This window comes from Camellia sinensis, unplaced genomic scaffold (assembly GCF_055761805.1).
Source record: "Camellia sinensis isolate YWXY unplaced genomic scaffold, ASM5576180v1 Unanchor1, whole genome shotgun sequence".
In the NCBI taxonomy this organism is placed as follows: Eukaryota; Viridiplantae; Streptophyta; class Magnoliopsida; order Ericales; family Theaceae; genus Camellia; species Camellia sinensis.
The window spans coordinates 3,475,066-3,500,505 of NW_028128987.1; the positions used below are offsets into that span (position 1 = coordinate 3,475,066).

General features: G+C 43.4%; 2 protein-coding genes across 5 annotated transcripts in view; one reads left to right on the plus strand and one right to left on the minus strand.

The window, feature by feature from the left end:
• Positions 1 to 2,400: 2,400 nt before the first annotated feature.
• Positions 2,401 to 5,597, minus strand: LOC145814261 (uncharacterized). 2 transcript variants are annotated; one of them, XM_082910880.1, is made up of 2 exons: positions 5,022 to 5,597; positions 2,401 to 4,943 (listed from the first exon to the last, which is right to left on the minus strand). In XM_082910880.1, the coding sequence occupies exon 2, from the start codon at positions 4,322 to 4,324 to the stop codon at positions 3,221 to 3,223; it is 1,104 nt and encodes a 367-aa protein (XP_082767006.1). In that variant the 5' UTR covers positions 4,325 to 4,943; positions 5,022 to 5,597; the 3' UTR covers positions 2,401 to 3,220. Both variants share the same exon structure in this region, with proteins under 2 accessions (XP_082767006.1, XP_082767007.1).
• Positions 5,598 to 9,832: 4,235 nt separating this feature from the next.
• Positions 9,833 to 25,440, plus strand: part of LOC145814259 (putative methionine--tRNA ligase) — a 43,273-nt gene continuing 27,665 nt past the window's right edge. For all 3 annotated transcript variants that reach the window (XM_082910877.1, XM_082910878.1, XM_082910879.1), the window contains exons 1-2: positions 9,833 to 10,083; positions 10,197 to 10,341. In XM_082910877.1, the coding sequence (XP_082767003.1) occupies positions 9,972 to 10,083; positions 10,197 to 10,341 (257 nt within the window). In that variant the 5' untranslated portion in view covers positions 9,833 to 9,971. The remainder of the gene's footprint in view (positions 10,084 to 10,196; positions 10,342 to 25,440) is intronic.

The following is a 25,440-nucleotide window of genomic DNA, read 5'->3' on the forward strand; positions in this document are numbered from 1 at the left end:
GTCTTATAATGAACTACCAGGATTGGACAGGTCATTAGTGGAACATAGGCTCCCTATGAAGCCTAATTTCAGGCCCTATAAGCAGAAACCAAGAAGGATGAGTCCAGAAGTAATTCAGAAGGTCAAGGAAGAGATCCTTAGACTCCTCAAGGCAGGTTTTATTAGAACAGCCAGGTATGTTGAGTGGCTATCTAATATTGTGCCTGTAGTCAAGAAGAATGGCAAAATGAGGGTATGTATCGATTTCAGAAATTTAAATCTAGCAACTCCCAAAGATGAGTACCCTATGCCTATAGTGGACTTGCTGGTAGATAGTTCAGCAGGTCACCAAGTCTTGTCAATGATGGATGGGCATTCCGGCTACAACCAAATATGCATTGCAGAGGAAGATATCCACAAGACAGCGTTCAGATGTCCTGGGAATATTGGCACCTTTGAGTGGGTTAAAATGCCATTTGGTCTAAAGAATGCTGGAGCTACATACCAAAGAGCCATGAACACTATCTTTCATGATCTTATTGGAGGATATCTGGAATGTTATATTGATGATATTGTAGTTAAATCCCAATCCATGAAAGAGCACCTGTTTCACTTAGAAGCAGCTTTTGAAAGGATGAGGAAGTTCAAGTTAAAGCTCAATCCTCTTAAATGTGCTTTTGGGGTATCTTCTGGAAATTTCTTGGGCTATGTTGTTCACAAGAAAGGAATACAGATTGATCAGAATAAAGCCAAAGCAATCATCGAAGCCAAACCCCCATCAAGTAAGAAAGAATTACAAAGGTTCCTTGGGCAGGTTAACTTTCTTCGAAGGTTCATTTCTAACACTGCAGGGAAAACTAAAATATTTTCTTCCTTGTTAAGGCTGAAAGATGAAGAGGAATTTGTGTGGACAGCAGAGCATCAGATTGCTTTCGAAGGTATCAAGGCCTACTTGGCTAAACCTCCAGTGCTGATGCCACCAAAGGGGAACAAGCCCTTGAAGTTATACATAGCTGCAGCAGAGGATTCATTGGGAGCTTTCTTAGCCCAAGATAATGAAGAAGGCAAGGAGCAAGCTATTTATTACCTTAGTAGGTTTTTAAGTTCGTGTGAATGTAAATACTCAGCTGTTGAAAAGCTGTGTCTTGCTTTGTATTCTGCTGCAATAAAATTAAGATATTATCTTTTGCCTACAACTGTCTTGGTAATTGCAACCACAGATTTGGTTAAATATATGTTATCTAGACCAATGTTGAGGGGAAGAATTGGCAAATGGATACTTGCCTTATCAGAATTTCATCTAGAATATGTCCCTCAAAGGGCAGTAAAAGGGCAGGTTTTAGCCAATTTCTTGGCAGACCATCCATCTCAAACTGAGAGTCAGGAGATAATGGAACTTGGTATGACCAGTGTTGAGCCATGGCAAATGTGGTTCGATGGGTCGAAAGCAAATGGGTTAATTGGAATTGGTATTGTAATCAAGTCTCCACAGGGGACAGAAACTACCCATGGTTTTAGAGTGGATGAAGCTACCTGTTCCAATAACCAGGCTGAATATGAAGCCTTAATTGTGGGACTAGAGATTCTTATTGGATTACAAGTACATGCAGTTGACGTATTTGGGGATTCTCAATTGGTGATTAACCAAGTGAAAGGAATTTTCAAGTGTCAAAGCATAAGTATCTTGCCATATTATGTTGTTGCATTACATTTGCTTTCTCAGTTTCAAATAGCAAATGTAACCCATGTTCCAAGATTCTTGAACAATAGAGCCAATGATGTGGCTCAAAAGGCTTCGAACTTCAAGAGAAGGGATAATACCCAAAGGGACATAAGCCAAACAACATATCAGAGATTAATTCAACCTTTGAATAAAAGGAATGTGATCTTGGAAGTCAATCATAATGACTTACAAGAACAAGATTGGAGGCATCCAATAATGCAGTACTTGGTTGGTCCATCTTCGAAGGCCAGTAGAAAAGTTAAATTGCAGTCTATGCAATATATGATATATGGTAATGCTCTCTACAAAAGGGGGGGAGATGGCTTATTGTTGGAATGTCTAGGCCCAAAAGAAGCATTAACAGCCATGGCTGAGGTTCATGAAGGCATCTGTGGTGCTCATCAACCTGGTGTAAAAATGAGATGGTTGCTTCGAAGGCATTCCTATTATTGGCCAACCATTCTTAAAGACTGCATAGAATATGCAAAGGGGTGTCAGGCGTGTCAAAAGCATGGCACAATAAGGCACGTGCCCATAACTGACCTACATGCAGTAGTAAAGCCTTGGCCATTCAGAGGGTGGGCCATGGATATGATGGGAAAAATACACCCACCTTCTTCGAAACATCATTGTTTCATTCTAGTGGCCACTGATTACTTCACTAAATGGGTCGAAGCTAAGCCATACAAGGTTGTAGACCAAACAGAGGTTATTGGTTTTATTAAAGATTTGATCCATAGATTTGGAATCCCGCAAACCATAACAGTTGATAATGGAACTGTGTTTGATGGGAAGATGGTGAAGGCTTTTGCGGCAGAATTTGGAATTAGCCTTGTTAATTCCACACCCTATTATGCACAAGCTAATGGTCAAGCTGAGTCATCCAATAAGTCCTTGAAAAAAGGAATACAAAAGGTTGTGGATGACAATCCCAGGGATTGGCATAACCTATTGTTGGATGTTCTGTGGGCATATAGAACCTCACCGAGGTCAAGCACAGGGGTCACTCCTTATGCCTTGGTGTATGGACATGATGCAGTCTTACCAGTAGAGATTAATGTCAAATCTTTGAGAGTAAGATGTCAAGATCAATTGAATCCTGAACAATACCATCAAAGTATGTGCTTAGAATTAGAAGGCATAGATGAAGCCAGAATTTTGGCATTAAATAGCATTCTTTTCCAAAAGAAGAAAGCAGCCAAGAATTATAATAAGAAAGTCAAACACATTGGCTTTGATGAAGGTGATTTGGTATGGAAGACAATACTCCCAATTGGGATTAAAAGCCATAAGTTTGGCAAATGGTCACCTAATTGGGAAGGTCCATATCAAATTCATAGGGTTCTGCCTTTCGGAGCATACCATTTAAGAAATTTGAATGGTTATGTACATCCCAAAAAGATTAATGGCAGATTTCTAAAACCTTATTTTCCAACCGTTTGGGAGACACAAGGGATAGAGTAAACACCATATGCAAAAACACAAGCTTGTTCAAATTATATTCAAAATAGTGTGCTTTCATAAAGAATCAAGTACATTATGCCACAAGTTGGCCCAAAAATCATTACAATGCTTTAATTGTTTCTGTACAATAGCTTTCCTATTACTAAGGGAAGGAAATAATTGAATAGCTGCAGCCATGTTTTCTTTTCGATCAGCCAGTCCTTGATTGGTGATGTGCAATTTCTTATCAGTTCGAACCAAGGCTTGGTTTACTGCAGCTAACTCCTCTTCGAGCTGAGCTTTCTTCTCCAGAAGTTGGACTCGAAAGTGGGAGGCAGAAGAGTGTTGTTCTTTCAGAGTTGATACTTCAGTATGCACCTGAGAAACAAAACTCTGGTCCTTAACCAGCTTATCATCCGCAGCTTTAGCAGCATGGCAAATGTTGAGATAGAAATCAATAGTAGCCGCAGCCTGAGATAGATGACTTGAAACACTCATGGCAGACTGCTCAGCAATGTTACAGCATTGAAGGAACCCGTTCCTGATGATAGGCCTTTGTAGAGCCTCGAAGGGGATCCTCGAAAAAGAAGTCAACAGTTGCAAGCATGTGTCCAAATCTACTAAAGGTACAAAAGGCTTGTTTCTGGAGGAAGGAGAACTCTCGAAGATTTCCAAAAGGGAGTTAGCCAAGGCTAATGGCTCAGCTTCAGTAGTAGAAGTAGGAGAGGTAGAAGGAATGTCAAAAAGACTAGCTAGTCTTTCTTCAAAAATGTCTACCTCATCCCTTGACATGAAGGGCATAGAGAGTGTTGTGGTGGAAGACACAAAGGGCTGCATAGGGATGGGAGAAACAGATGGAGCATCTTTGGCAGCCTCTATGGTCTTGGCCACCAGCAAATCAAGTGAGGAAGGGCTGGAAGTAGGCATTGGTGATGAGTCATGAATTGGAAAATTATCGGCATCCCCTAAAGAAGAATCAACTACCATGCGAGATGAAGTAGCAGTAGGAGGAAGAGTGAAGATCGAAGAAACAAACTGAGGCAGATCAAGAGTCAAGAAAGGGAGGTATGGCTCTAAGCCAAGGAAAAGAGATGCAGGGATACTCGGCCTCGGTAAAGACGTATCGAGTATAGGCTTAGGAAGTGGGAGCGTGATTTGAATGGTTTTCACGCGTTGCATCTGATCAACTTCGACTGAAATTGGGGAAGTTTCCGTTGGGAAGATTAATGCAGTGGTCGTTGCTGTAAAAAGAAGAAAATGTGAGGTAATGTCAAGTCTTAGTCTTGAAAAGTCGACAAGAAAAGAATAAAGGCATGCAGAAACTTACTTGTCCCAAGGAATTGTTGCTGCTGCCTCTCCTCAGCTCTTTCAAGAACAACTATGGCTTTGAGATATTCTTGTTCTGCAACCTCATGGATGGGATCTTCAAACGAGCTGGTAGCTAGAACAGTGATCTTCCTCCTCTTTTCTATTACTTGAGCAATTGTCTCGGAATCAGAATCTTCGGTAAAATCGGAAGGAGAAACGGTAATTTTTCTTCTCCTTTTCCTTTGAGTTGGAATCATTCGCTCCTCCATTGTCTTCTCGACCTTTTTAGGTTGGGGTCCAGACTCTTCAAAAGTGAGCTTCTCCTCTTCTTCCCTAGCGGCTATCCCCTCTTGAGCCAATTGAGGGTCTCTTTTGTTTCTTTTCAAGGGAGACTCCTGTTCTTGATCATTTTCTTCTTCCTCCATCTCTGGAAGTTCAGTTTTTTCCCTTTCTAGCTCAAAGAGTCTCTTCTTCTTTTGTTGTTGACCACCTTCATAAAAGAAGGATTAGAGATAAGATAGCAAGCATTATATGAAGAGGTTAGAGAAAAGGAGAAAGGGGTACATACTTCGAGTGACTCTGGGAGGAATTGAAGCAGCAGAAGTAAACTGAGTTGTAGCAGTTACTGTAATTGGAATAGTGGAAGAAATGACAGTCTCAGCTTCTTTGGGCTTGGGCACATCCAGCACCTCCAATAGGTTTTGAGAGGAGATGGCCAAATAAACTTCCATGTTGCTCACCCACCAATTTTGATATCTCTTCAATTCAGTACCATGAGGGGAGAAAGGGATGAACTCAAAACTGGCCAAATCATCCATAAACTTGAAGGTTGCCTCTTCTAATCTCGATTTTCGAACCTTCAAATCCCTCTTAGTAAGACTCAGATTGGTGTTGCTGCAAAGAGGTATTGGAACTCCTTGTGTGAGGCCAAATTGTCTAGCAAATTGAGCAGGACAATAAGGCTCAGCTATGCATTTATAGGCTCTGGGGTTGGTGGTCCCAATAAACAGTTCCCTAGGGATCAGTAGGGAAGCCCACATATCTTTATGAATAGGCAAAGCACAGAGCCTATCACTAAGGAAGTGATTTAACCAGGTTGGACCTATGCTAGCTTCGAAGGGACGGAAACGATGATCAGGGAGAGCAGCTGGTAGTTGATGAAAGAAGGAGAAATAAAAGGCAAAAGTAGCTGGATAAAGTGAAGCATTGGCCAGTTTTATGCCATGAGTGAGGGAGTGTAGCCCAGAAAATTTAAGACATTTGGATTGTAGTTCAGAAAAATAGGCAAAGAGCCAAAGCTGAAGAATCCAAAATGGTCCCCCTTGATTGGCATCTAGGGGTTTCTCACAAAAGAGGGAACAAACTCTATATACATGACCCAGAATGTATGGGGCTAAGGCTATTCTTTTCTGCAAAACCAAGGCTTTGGCAAGAGGAGCAAATTCGAGCATGATTCTTTGGGAGGAGGTGCAGAAAAGAAATTTGCAAAGCCAATATAATAAAAAGGAAAAGAATTCCCTATCAGTTACTGGACCCATTCTTTTGTTCTCGACTCTAACAAAATCACTGTAAGATACATTAAGAGAGGGGAGGGAGAAAGGGACTACTAAGTCAGGAAAATCTGGTGTGATGGGGGTACCAATGGGGGATACTCCTAATAGGTGGCAAATATCAAGAACAGTGGGAGCCATCATCCCACACCTAAACTGAAAGAAATTGAAAATAGGGTTCCAGAAACATAAAGCAGCGGGGATTAGAAAAGGGTCTTCTGGGATAGTTACCCTAGATAGTCGAAGAGCATCAAGAAGGCAGAGTTCTTGAAGGTCCAATGTCCTAGCAGGGACAACTCGGTCGTACCATTCTTGCCACTCTGGTCTCATCGTGGGCCAGCATCGGTGAGGACGATTGACTTTCCAGCCTTGCCAGTCGAGACCACCTTCATACAGAAGGCATTGATTCTCCAAGCGAGGATATAGGGCGGGAAGCTCGGAAGGGATCTCCTTGAAAATAGGTCCTAGCACGTACTCTCGCTGCACATGGCGACGAGGGATAAAGAAACGCCCATCGATAGCACTTTTCTCATCACTCTTGTATTTCTCACATTCAGCATCAATAAGCCGCTTCAAAGCCACAGATGAGCTTACGCGCTCTATGGTCGGAACTTTTGATGGGGAAGAAGCCATTGATCGTGGGTTTTCGGAAAATATAGAAGGGAGTAGAGAGAAATGGAAATCCAAAGGGGATTTGAATGTGTAAGCAATTCCGGGGCACAGAGTGAAAAGGTTTTAAATAACTTTTGTGTGCGGGGATACATCTCGTAAGTCATTAAGTACTAAAACGTGCGAAAACAAGGAATCTCTTTCAACATCGATAATTTCTGGAGGGAAAAGCACATTGATGCCAGCTTCGAAGCCACATTTTGGCGCTAAAATTTCAAACAAAAAACGGCTTCGAAATGCAGGAGCCGACTTCGAAGCATACTGCATGCTTAAAAATGTCTGAATATTCAAAGTATTGGTCTACTTTAAAAAATCTAAAGACCTGTTCGAAGTGATAACATTCGAAGCAAGCCCTAGAACTCTTTAAGGAAAAAAGGGCATTGTTCGGAATATCCAAACCAGTTATTGGTTTGAGCAAGAAGGAATTGCCATAGTTTGCCCTTCGAAGCCAAAAGAGATCAGTTTCAAATTGATTGGCTATATCAGCTATGACCATATATTGGTTACAGTTAATATAAAGTCATTGAAATCAAAGTACTAAAATGATATCTGCCAGAATTGTCAATTTTACTCCATGAATTGGAAGAAGACATGATTGGTTCTTTCAGTACTTCATTAAACAGTTGATTCGAAGGATGAAATTGTTCAATTCAAAGTTATGAGTTAACTTTTAGAGATAAAAGGAAACAGAGTCAAACAGTGTTAAGTACAGAAAGACTTTGTTTATTACATTAAGTAACTCTATCTCGGTACAAATTCAAGCTCATAAAAATAAGGAATAGAATAAATAACAAGGTCATGAAATTTTGTCCAGCAATGGTCAATAAATTTCTGTTCTTTCTTTATTATTTCTTCTATTTCTTCTAAAGTCGATTGCATAAGCTGATGAGCCCTCACTTCATAATAGAGTTCTTCAGCCTTTGCTTCGAAGGCCTCTTCCCTCGATTTTTGTTCCAAGTCATCTATAACCAAACCATCCCAGTACGTAGAATCTTTATTCCTGAAGTCATCGAGCTCTTCGATGAGATTCTCTGCTTCATATTGGGCATGAATTCGGAGAGATAAAAGTTCATCCAGATTTTGGATGGTGATCTTAGAATTCTGATGCCAGTAGAGGAGCACTGGGAGTTGGTCCAAAAATAAATGGAGCTCTGCTTGAGCAAGAGGGTTGAGGACATGACCCCTAGTGAGGATATCACAAGCCCATTGGAAATTCTTAAGAGGAATATCATCCTCAAGAACATTGAAGGGCAGGTGGGAGAAAGCCGCAAGCAAAAGTTGAGCTTGCTTTCGCTCAGCTGGAGTAGGGGGTGACGGAGGTTGGTAAGGTGGAAAGACTTTGTCCATTGGAAGGGCAAGTCTTAGTTTTTCTGTCCAGGAAAGGATGGGAGGAGGAGAAGGAGAAGATGATTCTGCTTCAGAAGACGAAGGGGAAGGAGCAGGTGTTTCTATCTCAGAGGATGCAGATGCAGAAGAAGGTGTGGATGCTTCTATTATGGGAGATGGCACGGGAACAGAAGGAGCAAAAGCATTAATATAGTCAAGCCAATCAGAAGAACAAATCTTCGCCTTTTTGGCTAAAAATGAAGGGGTATACCCTTGTGCTTCTTCTGAACGTTGGGCAGGATGTATTATCTTCGTAGGCATGGAAGAAGTGTACCAAGCCACAAGCAGATTCTCTTCCAAGCTACGTCGAAGGTCAATGGGCGCGTAAGGGTAGACCACTGAGCTTCGAGCGTAGGAGGGAAACTCCAAAGGGTCAGTAAACTCAACAAAATGGTGATTGATTCGCTCCCTTAGATCGTAAGTCTCAGGAGTGGACCAGCTTGTCCAGCCAGAAGCTCCAGAGGATGAAGAAGTCACAATTTCATCCCATGCAGAGGTTTGTGAAGAAGAGTTTCCTAGATCCATATTTTCAACTTGTCGAAGCAAAGGCTCGAGGGTAGTTCGGTCAGAATACAAAGGGAGCTTAGGGGAAGAATTCTTTGTATCTGTAAGTTTGTAAACCAAGGGATTAAAAGCAATGTGTTCATAGTCCAGAGGTTTATAATCTACAAAAGCCTCCATTACCTGAATATAGAAGGGCGGGTAAAGGTGGCTAATGAATGCATGGAGGTTCTTTCGAGGGGGAACAACATCACTCAAAGGCTCTTCATATGCTTGATCAATAGAAAGGGAAGTTGATGCAGCCATAACCTGTTCGAATACTAAGGTATTGGGATGTTCGACGAGTTAATGTAGATGATCTCCAAATGGATGACGGTTGTATTTCCAGAATATGGACTTCATACACGTTCTGGAAGCGCGGGAAAACTGCAATCCACTAATATCACCAAGTATTGGGTATATTAGTGCGGGGGGTAATGTTGGCTACATATTTTGTAAAAGCCAGTTACAGTTCGACACGTGGCATAGTAAGGGTAATAAAGGAAGGTTATTCAAGCCTTTAATCCTGATCGTACACGTGACAATAAACATTGGTCCTCACATGATCCGAGTAACACTAGATCAAATAAACGGGATGCAAGATGACGTGTCTTCAAACGGTTACTCATATTCAAATCTAAGTACAAGAGGGAAGCTCAACTGCCAGTAATGGCGTAATGGAGCTACTTGTAAGGAAGCATGACCAGCGATCATGGAGGAGCAGTTCGACAGTTCGAAGTGCAGTTCGAAGGTCATCACTGACGAGTATAAATAGCAGGGTAGCCCCCAGAAAGAGGGACGGACTCAGATCATACAAACCAGTCATTTACTTCATATATTTTCTTTCCAGTCATTTACATTCCCAGTCCTTAAATACCTGTTCTTTAAATACCTGCACTTTAAATACTCGCACTGCACTTCGATTCATAGGAGTAGCTTCAAGTAGATTCAAGTAGATTGCTGTTGTAAACCTCTCCGAGGCTGAGTTCGGACCATTGTAAGTGTTCATTTTTATGAAATACTTCAATTGTTCTTCATATTACTGTTATTTCTCTTAATTTCTCCTAAGTCAAGCCACCAGTAAAAGTCCTCTTCATTGAGGCTGAAAAGAACTAAAACACAATCGTCTGATAATTGGTTGGCAATTATAATTTCTGTAAGGACTGATTGATCCTTGCTGGCACGCTCATATTCACAAAAATACCCTTCGAAAAGCCAAAAAGCCAACACAAGAATGGCGTAAAATGGAGGCTACAGTGGCACTGCTCTGACTTTCTCCACGAAGAAGCAAAGCAAAAGCCCCCAATATAAATTGCTTGCGTTGTGATTGTGAAGCAAGCAAACACAAACAACAATCCCATAGAATTGTCGATATGGGCGATGGAATATCGACAAAACTTCCGATTCCGGGAAAGCGAAACATTCTCATCACTAGCGCCTTGCCTTATGTCAACAACGTCCCTCATCTCGGCAACATCATCGGCAGTAAATAAATTCTCTTTCTATGCATATATATATATACAAATGACATTTGTTTTTGTTCGTGTGTAATTTGATTTGATTAGATTACACTCTGTTTGTTTGTACCTATTTGAAAGGTGTTTTGAGTGCTGATGTGTTCGCACGGTACTGCCGACTTCGAAGTTACAACGTTGTATACATATGTGGAACTGATGAGTATGGGACTGCCACTGAAACCAAGGCCATGGAAGAGAATTGTACTCCTCAACAGATTTGTGACAAGTAAGAATTAGACTCTGGCCTGTTTGTTTGTTTGCTTGTTTGTTTTAGTCAAAGGCCATGGGATTGGAATAGTAATCCCATGGTTTTGGGACTATTCTTAATACCCTCCAAGGAGGGGGGAGGTGGGTTGCGATTGGAGAATTAGAGGGGAGAAGACAGTTTTGCCCTATAACAAAGTTACTTTTTATATGAAGATATTTACGTAATTTCATATATTTAGTCCTAACCAATTAACACACAAACAAATACAATATTTATTAGTCCCCTCACTAATAATCCCACTCAACCTAACTCTGCAAACAAACAGATATTTTTGTTTTAATTCATATTATTTAGTACAAACTTCACTTTACCCTTTATAGTTTGGGCATGTGCAGTTTACTCCCTAACTTTTACAAATCACCATATAACCCATGCAACGCGGTTTGTGTACTAAGGTGCACTGTTAGGTCTGTTAATCATTTAATAAAAAGACTAAAATACCCTTGTATACAAGTAATTTAAGTGTGAATTATGAATATTTTTGTCATTTGTTTGGAATGCAAAGTGCATTTTAACCCCTGTACTTTATTTCATATTCACGTGTGATTTACTTCCTTGAAGTTTGAAAATGAGTATATAACCCCCTTATGTCTGCCACGTATTTCATACTTATTGTTAAGTTGGACGGAATGTTTAACGGTATGCTTTGGTCCACAAATCACCACATGGGGGTTATGTGGTCAATTCCAAACGTTAGGGTATACACCGCACATGGCCCAAACTACAGGGGGTAAAGTGAAATTTTCCCTATTATTTATTTAATTATTTCTTTTAATGTCTACTATGCTTAGGTGGGTTATATTTTAACACCAAATTAATGAAAATTACAAGCAAAACTTATGGATGGAAGAATTCATATAGGATAGGAATAGGAATAGGACATCTAATATTATACTATTTAAAATTTAAGTGAGCTGCTATTAACACCTACTTATTTTCTTAGGACCCCCTTTCTTCCATTTTTTTTAATTCCAATTTTGTCCAAACATAAAATTTCATTTCTACCCTCATCCTTTACTCTTTGCATCTAATTTTCCAAACCCTAACCCTAACCCTAATCCCTAATCCCTAATCCCTAATCCCATCCCCTTACCTGTGGCAGTCACCACCCCCATTTCACCACCTTCGGTTAGTTCCTGACCACCACCACCACCAATTAGGATGGTCACCTCCTCTTCTTCTCCATCTTGAAGCTCTACATTCACTCGGAACAAAAATTCACAAAACCGCTTGCTCTGAGGCAAAGAAAACAAGATCGGAAACAATATTTACATAACCAAAGAACATATCAAAAGTATGTCACAGAAAAAGAATCCAATAAATAGAACGATTTGAGGCAAGAATTGATTTTGAGAAAGAGCAAAAAATGGTTCTCCGATGACCGGAGATGCCTACTCTCTCTCGATCCCTTCAGTTAATACTATTGCTGGAAAACAGATTCCGAGATGTCGATGCACTGGAGAACCGTCTAGATACAGAAAAACAAGAGAGAGAAAGTAGAGAGATAGAACCGAACAGAGGAGCAAGAAGAAAAATCTTTGGGACTTGAGGAGGAAGAAGAGATGAAAGCGAGAGAGAAGAAAGCTTCAGGTGTTGACCTCTCCACTGCTAGCGAGGTCAAGTAGCAGTCTGACAGGAAGGTGCATGACATGCGTTGAGGGTGAGGAGGGTGAACGGCTAGGATGGGAGCGTGGGTTAGGGAGAGGGTATACTTGGAACTAAGGAGAGGGTTCAAAGATAAAATAGAGGGGACTCATTGAGTTGGGTGGGGGTTCAAAGAAATGGAGGATCCAAAGAAATTACGTAGGTGTTAATAGCAGTCCTCATATAATGATATACAAACTCTACAAAAAATTTAGGACTTTACCCCTGGTCATTTTTCCACTTTGGCCCTTTTGTTTTTGTTTTGTTTTTTTTTTTTCCTTTTTGATCCTTCATATTTCAATTTTTTTTCAATTTACTCCAAAAGCGAACTTGTGTTCAAAATTAGACAGAAAATGACACATGGACAGTTATGTGCCATACAAATATTTTATTATGAATAACTTATGCATCTTACACAAACCCAAACTCTAATATAATAATATATTTTTTATGTTATGTGACAGTTAATGTGATGGTTTTTTTGTTTAATTTTGAACAAAAGTTAGCTTTAGGAGTAAATTGGAAAAATTTGAAAAATGAAGGGCCAAAATGGGAATAAAACAAACTTAAAGGGTCAAAGTAAGAAAATGGCCAAACATAAAATGGATAAAGTGTAATTTACCCAAAATTTTATCTATCTATCTATGTTATGATATACTAAGCAAAATATAAAGTTGGTGTCTTAAAGCATTTGCTCTAAAACACACAAATATTTTTATCATTAATTTCAATTTTAACTAATTTATTTTTAATATTAAAAAAAAAAAACTTCTCACTCACAAAACAGTTACAACTACTCATTTTTTTCATTTTTATGTATATAATTTTTTGTCATTATATATATATATATATTTATTAATTTGGCATGCGCTTTTCCTTCTAGTACATAAATATGTTTCCCTTTATTCTCCTTTCATTTCCAACCGAGACACCGTTCATTATGACTTATAATTTCTAACAATTTCACTATCAAATCATCTTGGTTGAGTTTTTTATGGGAAAATTTTGTTTCTAAATCATTTTCCTAAAAGTTAAAAACTTTTTGGTTTTGTTTTAATTTATTTTCAGTTCTGGAAAGTGGAGATAATGAAAATGGCTTGCAAAACCCATTGAGAAAAATATTTATGTTGACTTTTTTATTTATGTCGAAACACTTCCTCATTGTGGGTTGCTTTGAAGAGACCTATGAAGCACGTGTATGGGTACTGGTACGGGTATAGATATGTTGATGCGATATAAGTAAAATTAAATGTTATTATATTAAATAACTTACAAACCGAAGTTTAATTTTAAATCATGCTTAGCATAAATAAAAAAATAAAAAAAAAGAGTAATGAAATTGACCTTACTTGTAAATAGAATAAGATATTATTCCAGTTGAGGTACAAATTTGGTATATACTACGTACATTTGAGGCATGGCAAAAACTAAGAAGAAAAAAGTTAGGTATGTGTTTTGTGTATGTGGTAAGTATGTAGAAGTACCATACAAAGTGCTAGTACGCAGGAAATACCCGGTATGGGTACAATATGTTTATCGAAGTACCCATGCTTCATAGGAGGAAACTAGGCGGCATTTCTCCACATGGGTGAGTGAGATCATATAGATTTCTAATTTGGAGTAGTTTGTTTATATGGTATTATTAAAAGTCCTCTTTTGTGTTTCAGAGATCACCTCAATATTTGTTATCTTTGATGACATAGAGATGATATCTTCCCAGGATGACATCTTGAAGTTGACTGATTGAAAGCTCAGGCAGCTTCTAAAACCACAAGGATTAGTATTTTATTGGACTGATGAAATGAGCACACAAATACCTTGTATGGTATAATTTATATGGGAACCCAACCACATCAAATGAAAATTCGCCATCTAAATGCTATTCAAAATTTAGGAACTGTTTGGTACTGTTTTATATTATTTTACGTATCTAGAGTGGCGAAAATAAAGATTCCGTACTGAACTTATTTTGCAGAGTGCTCTTGGGGACTTCTTATTTATTCTCAAATGATTTCCTCATATCAAGGCTTATTGAGGAGACCATAGAATGTATTTCTCTGTGTGGTTGATTGTTTGATTCGATTTTTTTGATTTCAATTAGTAAAAATTTCCCTTCAAAATAATTGTCTTGCAAGAAATCTTGTGGAGTACTGTCTATTTAATTCCAATAACTTCAAGATGGGGAATGCTAACATTTTCTATAATAGGGTGGCCATAGTGAGGTCCCCACTATTTCCATTGACGCCTATTTGCTAAAACCCTATAGGTGTGAAACCAAATACCCAACTTTTTTGAAGTACTTCTTAAGCATGTGATTTCAAATTTGAAGTTAAATAAGTGGAAACATTGGCCATATTTGTTGGTTGAATTAGAGGGGAGGGATTGAAACTAAAAAATATGTAGGCCCCACATGTCCCCCTTATATGCTGTACATTGTTTGGAAAAAAATGCCTTAGTTGGGATTTAGCTCTTATCCATCATATGCTCTATGAAATGGAGGATAACTAATCTGACTCCCCCATGAGATTTGGTTAATCCTTCCCCTTGGGATTATTATCGATCCTTACCCAATGGTCAAAATTAATCCTCCCCATTATCCTTTTGATGCATATTGTACGGGGGCGAAATATCCTCTGTTTTCCGTACTCCTTGATCGTCAAGCTTCTTGTGACGGCGTCTATCTCTGCAACACAAAAATGGTGAGCTGCCCGGCGGTGGTGTGCCGGAAAGACCCTCCGACGATCAAGTCAGGCCACTAGCTAAAGAAGAAGGCTATCAGAGAGAGAGTTTTTGATAGGATGAATTCGCTTACCTCCAATGTCCCTCTTCCTCCATATTTCTAGGCTGGCCATGCAGCCTCAAGATTGTGCGCGCACTACCTCTGCTGTCCTTCCCTGGACAGGTGGCAGTGCTCGCCTCTCACCACCTTACGCGTGTAAAGGCTTAGTCCTCCCTCCAGTACACACAGAACTGCCCAATGGTATTGAGGCGTGCGTGGAGCGGATGTCCTCTCCTTCACGCCATTGGCCCAGGTGGCATACTTAACCAGAGTACCACGACCGGCCTGTCACTTGTGGAGAGTCGCTATTACATGCTCATAACCGACCTATGTGTCGCCGACCTATAACTTGGAATCAGGCGAAAGCCTGCCCACCTCGGCCGAACTATTATTGGTCGGTTCATCATGACCATCCGGTTGCGAGGTATGCCGGCCTCCAACCGGTCTACCTTCAATCTTGGTCACACGAAGCCACTTTTTATCGACTGACCAATCCAAGGTGCACCGGGCTTGATCGCGCCCACGGACTAGCTCGGGCTACCTTTTAGCCCGGTCAGCATCCGCTAACCCAAGCTCCGTCCAACACGTTCAAGACGCAGCTCAGCTATGCCAGTTGGTGCCTGACCGGTCTGTTAGAATTTACCATCACCTTACCATCACCTACCACCACTACCACCTCACCTACTCCACTAAACCTAACCCACTACACAACTACCACCTCACCTACTCCACTAAACCTAACCCACTACACCACTACCACCATCCACTACACCTACATCTATATAAGGAACCATTTGTAATAGACAGAACATTAAATCAAGATATCAATCAATATATCAAATACATCAATCAATAATACATTTATTTTTTACATGGTATCAGAGCAAGGTTGAGAAGCTAGTAATTCTGCTTCACCGGCGGGCGGCAGCCTCGCCTTGGCCGCCCGCCGGACCTCTACACATATCTTCATTCCGGACCTCAACCTATTCCATTTATTTTCTTCACATACCTTCCCATCATTGTCCAAATACTTTCAGACTATGTCTCCATTGTGAGTCTTGAGAGCCTTGACAGCTTTACCCCTTGATACACCTGCCTGTGTCATCACCAAATCAATGTCACGTGGCTCCACCCCAGTCTCGTCAATCTCTCCCTCTTCAATGTCAACTGGAACGCCCTTCTTCTGAGCTCTATCAACACAATCACTCTCTCTGCCGCGACCATGGCAGGACTTGCAGCAAGCAATACTATTGCTGCCATTGGAGTGCCACTTTTTGCTTTTAAATTGTCATCAACACTCTTGTTTTGTGCAGCCACAGGGATGTTGATGGTGATGAACAAGCTCCAACCATCACAACTTGCTGAAGAACAGCGCAGCGCTGCCCGGTTGTTTAAGCAAAGCTATGGAAAAAATTGAAATCATTCTGGCTCTTCGCGACGTCAATCAAAATGATGTGAATGAGGCAATGGAGAAGGTTTTGGCACCTGACCAAGCATACCCACTTCCCTTACTTGGAGTCATGCTTGAAAAGTTTCCTTTAACATTTGAGCCTGCTGTTTGGTGGCCTTCAAAACTTGCCCAAAATGAAAGAAAAGTATATGAAGACAGAGAGGTTAATTTGAAGAAGAGGGAGAGGAAGGACAAGAGAAAGGCTGCAGATGCAGCTGCTGATAAGAAACAAAACGGTTCAAAGAAGCGATCTACTGCTCCTCTTTAGTCCTGTGTTTAAGCTCACCTCAGCTGGATCTTCTTGTTTCTCTTCTTTTTTCCGTCTCACTTTTCTTTGATAGAATGCGATGATTATTGTTCTCTCTCTCCTTGTTCTGTGGATAGCCTCAGGCACTCTCTCTCTCTCCACTCAAGGACACCCCCTAGCCTCAGGCTCTCTCTCTCTCTCCACTCAAGGACACCCACTCTTCTTTTCTTTAAACATAAAACCCTCTCTCATATCAGAGCCACTTTAATCATATCCACCACCATTCACCTATCTTTATCTCTTTTCTCTACAACTCTCACCCGCGCACATGCTTTCCTCCTTAATATATTATTATTATTATTATTATTATTATAAAACCAAAAAAAAATAAAAAATAAAAAATAAAAAATAAAAAAAAAATAAAAATATATATATATATATCTATTTTTATATACCGCACACCGTTGCAGCTTTCAATTATATTCTTATTATTTCTTTCTTTCTTTTTCTTTCACATTATTTTTAATCTTTTTTCAAATTCCTTTCATACCATATAGCTTTGCACACCAAACTAAATTTTATTCATCTCAGGGCTCAACCCCGATCACAATTTTACAAAAAAAAAAAAAAAAAAAAACAAAAACAAAGATTTGTTTTCTTTTCTGCAGGCGGCCACCCACCGACCTCACTTCTTCGCCTATTCCGCCAGTCTCTTCTTCTTGCCTCCGTCCTGGACGGCCCTTGCCGGTGTTACCTCCGTGTTTCCCACTCCACTGGGCACGATCACAACTCCCTGCTCCTCCGCTGCAGCATATGGCGGCCCTCCAAATCGGAACATAACGGTGGCCTTCCGCTTCAGCTCCTTATTTTCCGCCTTTAGTACACTTATCTCTGCTCGCGCATCCTTATACATGCGCTGGAGCAGAGCCAGTTGGGCGTTTAACTGCTGCACCTCATTTGTCCTACTCTGCAGCCGGTGCGACAAGTTTGTGACCGCAGTCATGGTTTCAACACAGGACTTCAATGTATACTGATTAGCTTCAATATCCGTTTGCACTGCCATTTTTTGCTCCACCGACCGCATCGGAAAGTTCAACGGAGCAAAACCAGAGGTGTTTGGTTGAGGTTCACAGGCCACCGCACCAGTTATCTCTCTTGTTGACTCGTTGAGGTCGGGAAAGAGAGTGAGCAGACCACGGGAAGAAGAGGCTATGTTCTGGGTAGCTGAACGGGAAGAAGAAGCCATGTTTTTTGGGTTGCTGAGTGTTTCAGAGCAGGGTTGGTTACAGAATGTTACAGAGAACGAAGAGGTTTCAACTGGTTTGTTATGCTTCCAAGCCTCAGACTTCGCTTTGGTTTATAAAGACAGAGACGACGAGGCCGACACGCGCTCTGTCAATCACGTGCATCGCCGCGTGTCAGGCGCCCCTTTTGATGGCTCGACGCTTTCTGTCGGGCACGTCTTTTGATGAAGTGGGCGCGCCTTTTGATGGCACGCCTTTTGAAAAATTGGGCACACCTTTTGAGGGTGCGACTTTTACAAGGGTCCGACAAGACTCTGTAAACTGTCCCGACATAGATTCCGGTTAGTTTCTACAAGGGTCCGACAAGACTCTGTAAACTGTCCCGACATAGATTCCGGTTAGTTTCTACAAGGGTCCGACAAGACTCTGTAAACTGTCCCGACATAGATTCCGGTTAGTTTCTACAAGGGTCCAGCAAGACTCTGTAAACTGTCACAACAACTGTCACAACATTATCTGCTACAACGGTCCGACATGACCCCATAAACTGTTTTCTACATCGGTCTGACACCGCCATCCAGTGTCCTCTACACCGTTATGACACCACCATACAGTGTCCTTTACAACGTTATGACACCCCCATACAGTGTCCTCTACAACGTTATGACACCACCATCCAGTGTCTTCACCAATGGTCTGACACGACCATACAGTGTCACCTATCCTTTTTTTATTTTTATGTATTTTCTTGTTTTGTTCCTCTCTTCAAACTCAAGTTGGTTAGTTTCTATCCTCCTTGAGTTTGCGGGGGGCTGTTAGAATTTACCATCACCTTACCATCACCTACCACCACTACCACCTCACCTACTCCACTAAACCTAACCCACTACACTACTACCACCTCACCTACTCCACTAAACCTAACCCACTACACCACTACCACCATCCACTACACCTACATCTATATAAGGAACCATTTGTAATAGACAGAACATTAAATCAAGATATCAATCAATATATCAAATACATCAATCAATAATACATTTATTTTTTACACGGTCAATATTTCTGACCGTGCAAGGCAGGCCGCTGGCCACGTCAACAGAGATTACCTCGGCACTACGCGGTCCGTCACGTCTGACGTTATCTCAGCTCGGCCGTACAGTCAGGTGCAAATCTCCCCTCTCAATTGCCCCTTAAACCCATCCGAGCTATCGTGATTGCGTTTACCTCTGTGACCGAGCTAATCGGTTGAATTGCGCCATTACCGAGCCGAGCATCATGGGGAAATATCTGGCGCCGAGCTGTCCCGTTCGACCGGCCATCGTGTCGACAGTCTTGTCAAGGGTCGTACGGCCGTACAGCCGTACTGACAGCCGCGTTTCCAGTGCCAAGTGGCTTCACGCCATTGGGTCGTGCAGCCAGCTGTTCTGTACGCGCAGAATTCAAACGGCTGCGCCGTTTGGGTGGTTTCTCCCCTTTTTATGCACAGACCAAGGGTCATTCGAACCCTTCACTCTCCAACTTCTTCCAGAGCTCCAAACCCTAGCCTCCCATCGCTCCAAGCTCCCAACCGTTGCTGCCCCTTGCTGTGTTTGCCATTCCTGACGTTGCAGTCGAGCTCTCGAGGCCTAACTCACTTCTCATTCGTTTTCGGTAAGTCACACTACCCCTCCCTTGTATTTTCTGCTCCCGTTTTCCAGTTCTCCCTGTTCTCTGCGTTTTTCTGCCACTGTGCTTGGTGTTCCCTGCCTGGGACCTTTAAGGTTCCTCATTTTTAGTCCAATAGTGCCATACCTTAGGAAAACTGGGACTGGTGGAGTGGAGGGGGCTTTCATGCCCCTGTTTCCCCGTAGTTTGAACGAATGAGCCTTGAGCATAGAATAAACGAGATGAACAGGATGAACACTGTTCAAAACCGAGCTAAATGCTCGTTTAGATCCGTAGAGAGAGTTTAAACCGAGCAAGAATGGTTTGTGGATGCTTGCCGAGGCCGCAACCGAGCTAAATGCTTAATAAAATCGACAAACAGGTCTAACCGAGCTAAAACTTGCCTTGACTAAACCAAAGATAGAATCAGAGCCAAACCAGGAAGGCTAAATCAGCCGTGTCGTCCAGCCGAGATAGGGATAGACCGACCAAAAACCCAAAAACATTCACCGAGCTAAAAAATCCAGCGTGAGCCGTGTGGTTTATGCCGTGCTAACCCTTAAAATTCTTTCTTAATCAATGCAGAACAAACTAGGACCGACCAAGCCCTTCAGCGTTACCATTGGTGGAGCTCAAAGTCCGAGCAAATACACCAGCATTTTTGACCGGTATACACACTAAACCAAATAGAACCGAGATAATGGGGAAGTACCGATTTATGGTAAGCTCGCCTGGCGCGATGGCCGAATTTAGAAGGGAGTACAACGTTCCTGATGACGTCATCTTAGAACTTGCCAAAAAAGGAGACACACCATGGGGCGACTTAGACCGGTGCCCCTTCACGGTCGTTTCCATTGTTGAAGGAGGGCTTCGCTTCCCCGTGCAACCTTTGATCTGCGAATTTTTGAGGCAGACGAGGCTTTGCCCGACCCAAGTTTCAAATAACATATACAAAATAATAAACGGCGTCGCCGAGCTGAACCGGAGGCTCGGTTTAAATCTCGGTCTTGCAGAAATTTTCCACCAATATAGCCTAAGTAGAAATAAGAGTGGGCTTTGCTGGTACCTCAAAGTCAAGAAGGGCCGAGCAAAACTCATTGAAGGCAACCCAGACAAAGAAACTAACGACGACGACTTCCTCTGGGTGTCCGGTGCTTACGAGGACACCGAGGCGCCCATACCGGGCTGGTACATTAGGAAAGATTTTGGCAGTGCTGGTAAGTAGCCCGGCTGACCGCACTATCCTTTTTCTGTATTTCATTATTATAATTTTGCACCGGTCTAACACTTAACCTCCTTTCTGCAGATAAGTACCTAGCAGCGGACTACCACTACGCCAACTAAGAGGCCATTAGAGTCCTGCTTCGCCATCCAGCCGAGGAGAGGGAGGCACCAAAACTTCTCGATTTCGACCAAACCTACCATTACCAAGCGCCGCGCAAGAGCAGAGTCACCGACTTCCTACGTGCGCCATCCCCTGAACCAGATCCCAACTTGCCACCAATCAGACTCGTCCCCCTTACAGCCGAGCAAGAAATGGCCAAGATAAGGGCGATCAAATCAATGATTACTGGAGAGGAAGGGGAGTCCCAGCCTCCAGAGGCGACCGGGGGAACATCTTCCACCCCAGCCGGGCAAACAGAAGGAGCTGTGCTTGCTCTCGTCAGCGAACAACCGGCTGGCCGATCAAAGAAAAGGACGAGGAAGGAGATGACCGGGCAAAACCTCGTTGATGAAGATTCAACTGAGGTCGCCTCAACCGAATTGGGGGACCGGACCGAGCAACCGCTGGCCGGCAAATCCAAGGGCAAGGGCCCAGCCACCCTCCCGGTCTGGGCACCTGAGTTCAAATACCAGGGCCGGGCAGTTTCTTCTGAGGACTCCGTCTACGCGGACAAAGATTACTCGCTTGGTTTCAATTTGACCAAGGGGTTAATCTTGCCCGCCGATATGAAAAAACATGACGAGATTTCCAACCTCAAGGTCCTCCGCTCGGCGGTGAAATCCATAGTGCTGGTAAGTTCTCCATTTTTTTATGTCAAACTGTTTGCTCGGTTTTTGCGCGGTTTTTCGAGTACTAACGATCTCTCACTGGTTTTCAGGCCGCGCAAAAGAACTACTTGGCCCATGACCGGATGATCAAAGTGCGGCAGAGCCTGCGCGATGCCATCTCGGAGAACAAGGCCCAGAAAGGCGAGATAGCAAAACTCAAGGCCGCGCAAGAAGCAGTCGTGGCGGAGCGAGATACCTTGCTCCAAAAAGTCGACCGAGCTAGCGAGGAAAAACAACGAGCCATGAAGTCGACGAAAGCTCGGTATCTCGCCGAGCTGCGGAAGCTGCGCGACGCCCATAAGGAAGAAAGGGACAAAGCGGTCGATGAGGCAGAGGACCGTGGATATAAGCAGGGGGAGAAAACCTATGAGCGCCAAGTCCAAGCGACCAAGGACATCTTTTTCCAGTGCGGCTGAAAGGTTGCCGTGGAAAAAGTTGGCCTTGGTCAGGATGCCGAAATGTTCGTGAACCCCCTTGCAGCATATATCCCGGTCTATATGCAGGCCTACGCCAGTGCTACCCAAAACCGGCTCATTGCGGAGGCAAGGAAGGAGGCTGAGGAAGAAGCCGCCGCCGCGCAACAAGCCGAGCAAACTACTGCCGAAGTATCACAAGATGACGAAGTGGCTGATCGGGATGTTGCCGTGGGGGATGGAGCTGACGACAACGCCGAGGAAAACTTGCCCGAGCAGACAATTGTGATGGCCGAGCAGACGGTGCAGGCAGCCGGACAAACTGTAGATCTTGAAATGGATTGAAAATTTCCCTTTTTTTTTTTTTTGCATGTAACCGGGCCAGGCCCCACCTTTGTACTGAATCTTCTTCAATCAATGAAACTTTTGAACCTTTTGTTCGTATATCGTCTATTTCTTTTCGGTTGGCTTGTGTATAAATGTCTCGATTTAAACGTTGATAATTCACAACCGGCAGGTCGGCTGAGCTGCGCAATATGCCAAGCTGAAATCACCCAGAATGTTTTCCAACATATCTGACTGCTCAGCTCCTTGAAAATTTAAATGAACTGACATTGTAACTTGGCCGAGCAAAATCCGCTCGGTTTGAAATGTTTGCAGAATCATACATTTCCATTACATCAATGAGACCGAGCAAAAATCAGCTTGCCTTGTGAGTTGGTTAAGTTGCCAACATTTCCCGTCGGCCGAGCCAAGTCAGCTCGGCCTCTTATCGGTTGGACAAAACGCCAGCACCGAGAAATCCTGCCGAACAAAATCCGCTCGTTTCCCATATTGGACAAGACACCGATATGCCGACTGGGCCGAGCAAAATCAGCTCGGCCCTTACATTGGGCAAAACACCAATGTTTCAGCTAGGTTGGTCATGACGCCAACATTTTGACCGGGCGAGGGGAACCAGCTCGGCCCTAGGCTAATGCGAACTTTTCCCTACGGAAACTTTTTGTGCGGTCTGTCTCCATTCCAGCGAGATGAAATCAGACCGGTCTCATTCAGGGTGGTCTCCTTGCCCCTGGCATCCATGATTGCCTTGTGTCCTTGCGATTTCATTGTACAGAGATGTAATACCAAACAAGAGTGCTATTTTTATTACAAAAGCATTGCTATCTTTTACATCTAGTGCCAAGAGGCTAAGGGTCTGGAACAACATAAGCAAATTACAATTCAAAAGTAAAAAACCTTAAGGTTGGCTGCATTCCATGGTCTGGGGACAGCCTTGCCATCCAAATCTTCCAGATGGTATGCCCCTTTGCCAGCTAGACCAGTCACCTTGTATGGTCCTTCCCAATTCGCACCGAGCTTTCCTTCGCCAGGGACCACCGTGTTGCCAAGTACCTTTCTCAAAACCCAGTCTCCGACCTTGAATAGCCTGGGGTGCACCGCCTTGTTGTATTTCTTGGAGAGTTCTTGTTGATAAGCTGAGATGTGGATTAGTGCCCGCTCCCTTCTTTCCTCGGCAAGGTCTAATTCCAATGCCACGGCTTCATTATTCAGATCAGGCTGGAAACTTTCAGAGCGGATGGTTGGCATGCCAATTCCAACGGGATGACTGCCCCTATGCCGTAGGCCAAAGCGAATGGTGTTTCCCCGGTCGACCTTCTTGGGGTAGTGCGGTATGCCCAGAGCACATTGGGAAGTTCCTCAGCCCATTTCCCCTTGGCTTTTTCAAGCCGCTTCTTTAGCCCATCCAAGATGGTCTTGTTTGAGGCCTCTGCTTGACCGTTAGACTGAGGATAGGCCGGCGTCGAATTGTAGAACTCGATCTTCAACTCTTCGCAAAGTCCGCGAAAGAGCTTCCCATCGAATTGAGTGCCGTTATCTGAGACGAGGGCCCTGGGTATACCGAAGCGAGTAATGACGTTTTGCCAAACAAACTTCTTCACATCCTTTTCCTTTATGGTCGCCAGTGGCTCGGCCTCCACCCACTTGGTGAAGTAGTCGGTGGCGGCGATGAAGAACTTGCGATTGCCCGGCGTTGCTGGGAGTGGTCCAACAATATCCAATCCCCAAAGCACGAACGGCCAAGGACTTGTGAGAGGGAGCAAATCTCTAGCCGACTGGTGGATCTGGTGAGCGAACTTCTGACACTTCTCACACCTGCGAACATATTTCTGTGCGTCCGCCTGTATGCACGGCCACCAGTAACCTTGGGAAATTGCTCGGTATGCCAAGGATCTGCCTCCAGTATGGCTTCCACAGATGCTCTCATGTATTTCGTTGAGAAAAGTCTCCACTTTGGCGGGGTGGACACACTTCAAATATGGCCCGGTGAAGGACTTCTTATACAAGGCTCCAGATGGGGAGAGCCAAAACCATTCTGACTTTGCTCGGATTTTGTGGGCTGCCTTCTTTTCTTCCGGTAGAACTCTGTCTTTTAAGAAGGCGATGATGGGATCCATCCAAGAAGGACCCAAGTCGGTGTAGAGCACCTCGGCTGCTTCCGGTTCCTCAATGCTTGGCCGGGGTAAAAACTCTATCATCAAGGGGTTAGGAAAAGTTGTCTGAGTGGAGGCGAGCCCAGCCAATTCGTCAGCCGAGTTGTTTTCTTCGCGGTTGATCTGTTCCACTCTTATCGCAGGGAACTTCTTGATTTCTTCTCGCACCAACGCTTGATACTTGGCCATTCTTTCATCCCTTGCCTCATACTCCCCTGATACCTGATTGACCACCAGCTTGGAGTCGCTGAAGACCATAAGGGCGGTGGCTTTCATTCTCAATGCGCTTCCCAAACCGGCGAGGAGGGCTTCATACTTTGCCTCGTTGTTGGACGCCGGGAATCTGAGCGTAATTGCTTGCTCAATAATCAGCCCATCTGGTGAGGTCAGCACAATTCCCAGCCCGGCCCCATGCCTGTTGGACGCTCCATCGACGAAGAGCTTCCACATCTCACCAATGAACAGCTTCCAACAATCAGACGGGTTTTGGGAGCTTCTCAATTCAATGTCTCTGGCCGGCTCGTTCTGGTCTTTTTTCTCGTCTCCATTAGGTTCATCCTCCAACGAGTTGTCGAACTTTGCTAGTTCGGTCAAACTTTGCCCTTTTCCCACGTGCGAGCCAACGCTCGTCTCCGTTGCCAAAACCTTGGGTTGTGCTAAATCCGCACCAACCAAATCAATCGGGCAAACTGGATGCGTCCCTGGGGCAAATTCCGCCACAAAATCTGCAAGAGCTTGAGCTTTGACCGCGGTGCGCGGGCGGAACCTGATGTCATACTGCCCCAATTCCACGGCCCACTTCAGAATCCTCCCGGTGAAGTCGGCCTTCTCAAAGAGCACCTTGAGAGGGAATTCGGTCAGCACAACTATTGTATGGGCATGAAAATAGTGTGCCAGCTTTCTCGACGCCATCATTAGGGCTAGCGCCAATTTCTCCAAGGGAAGATATCTTGTTTCGGCCGGGAGCAGGGTCTTGCTTACATAGAAGATTGGTAGGTGCTGGATGCCTTCAGCACGAATCAATACCGCGCTCACCGCGTGTTGAGAAACAGCCAAGTAGAGGTACAGCTCTTCGCCCGGCTG

Excerpts from the sequence above, each read along its gene's own strand:
- LOC145814261 (XM_082910880.1), bottom strand. The coding sequence starts at position 4,324 with ATGCAACGCGTGAAAACCATTCAAATCACGCTCCCACTTCCTAAGCCT.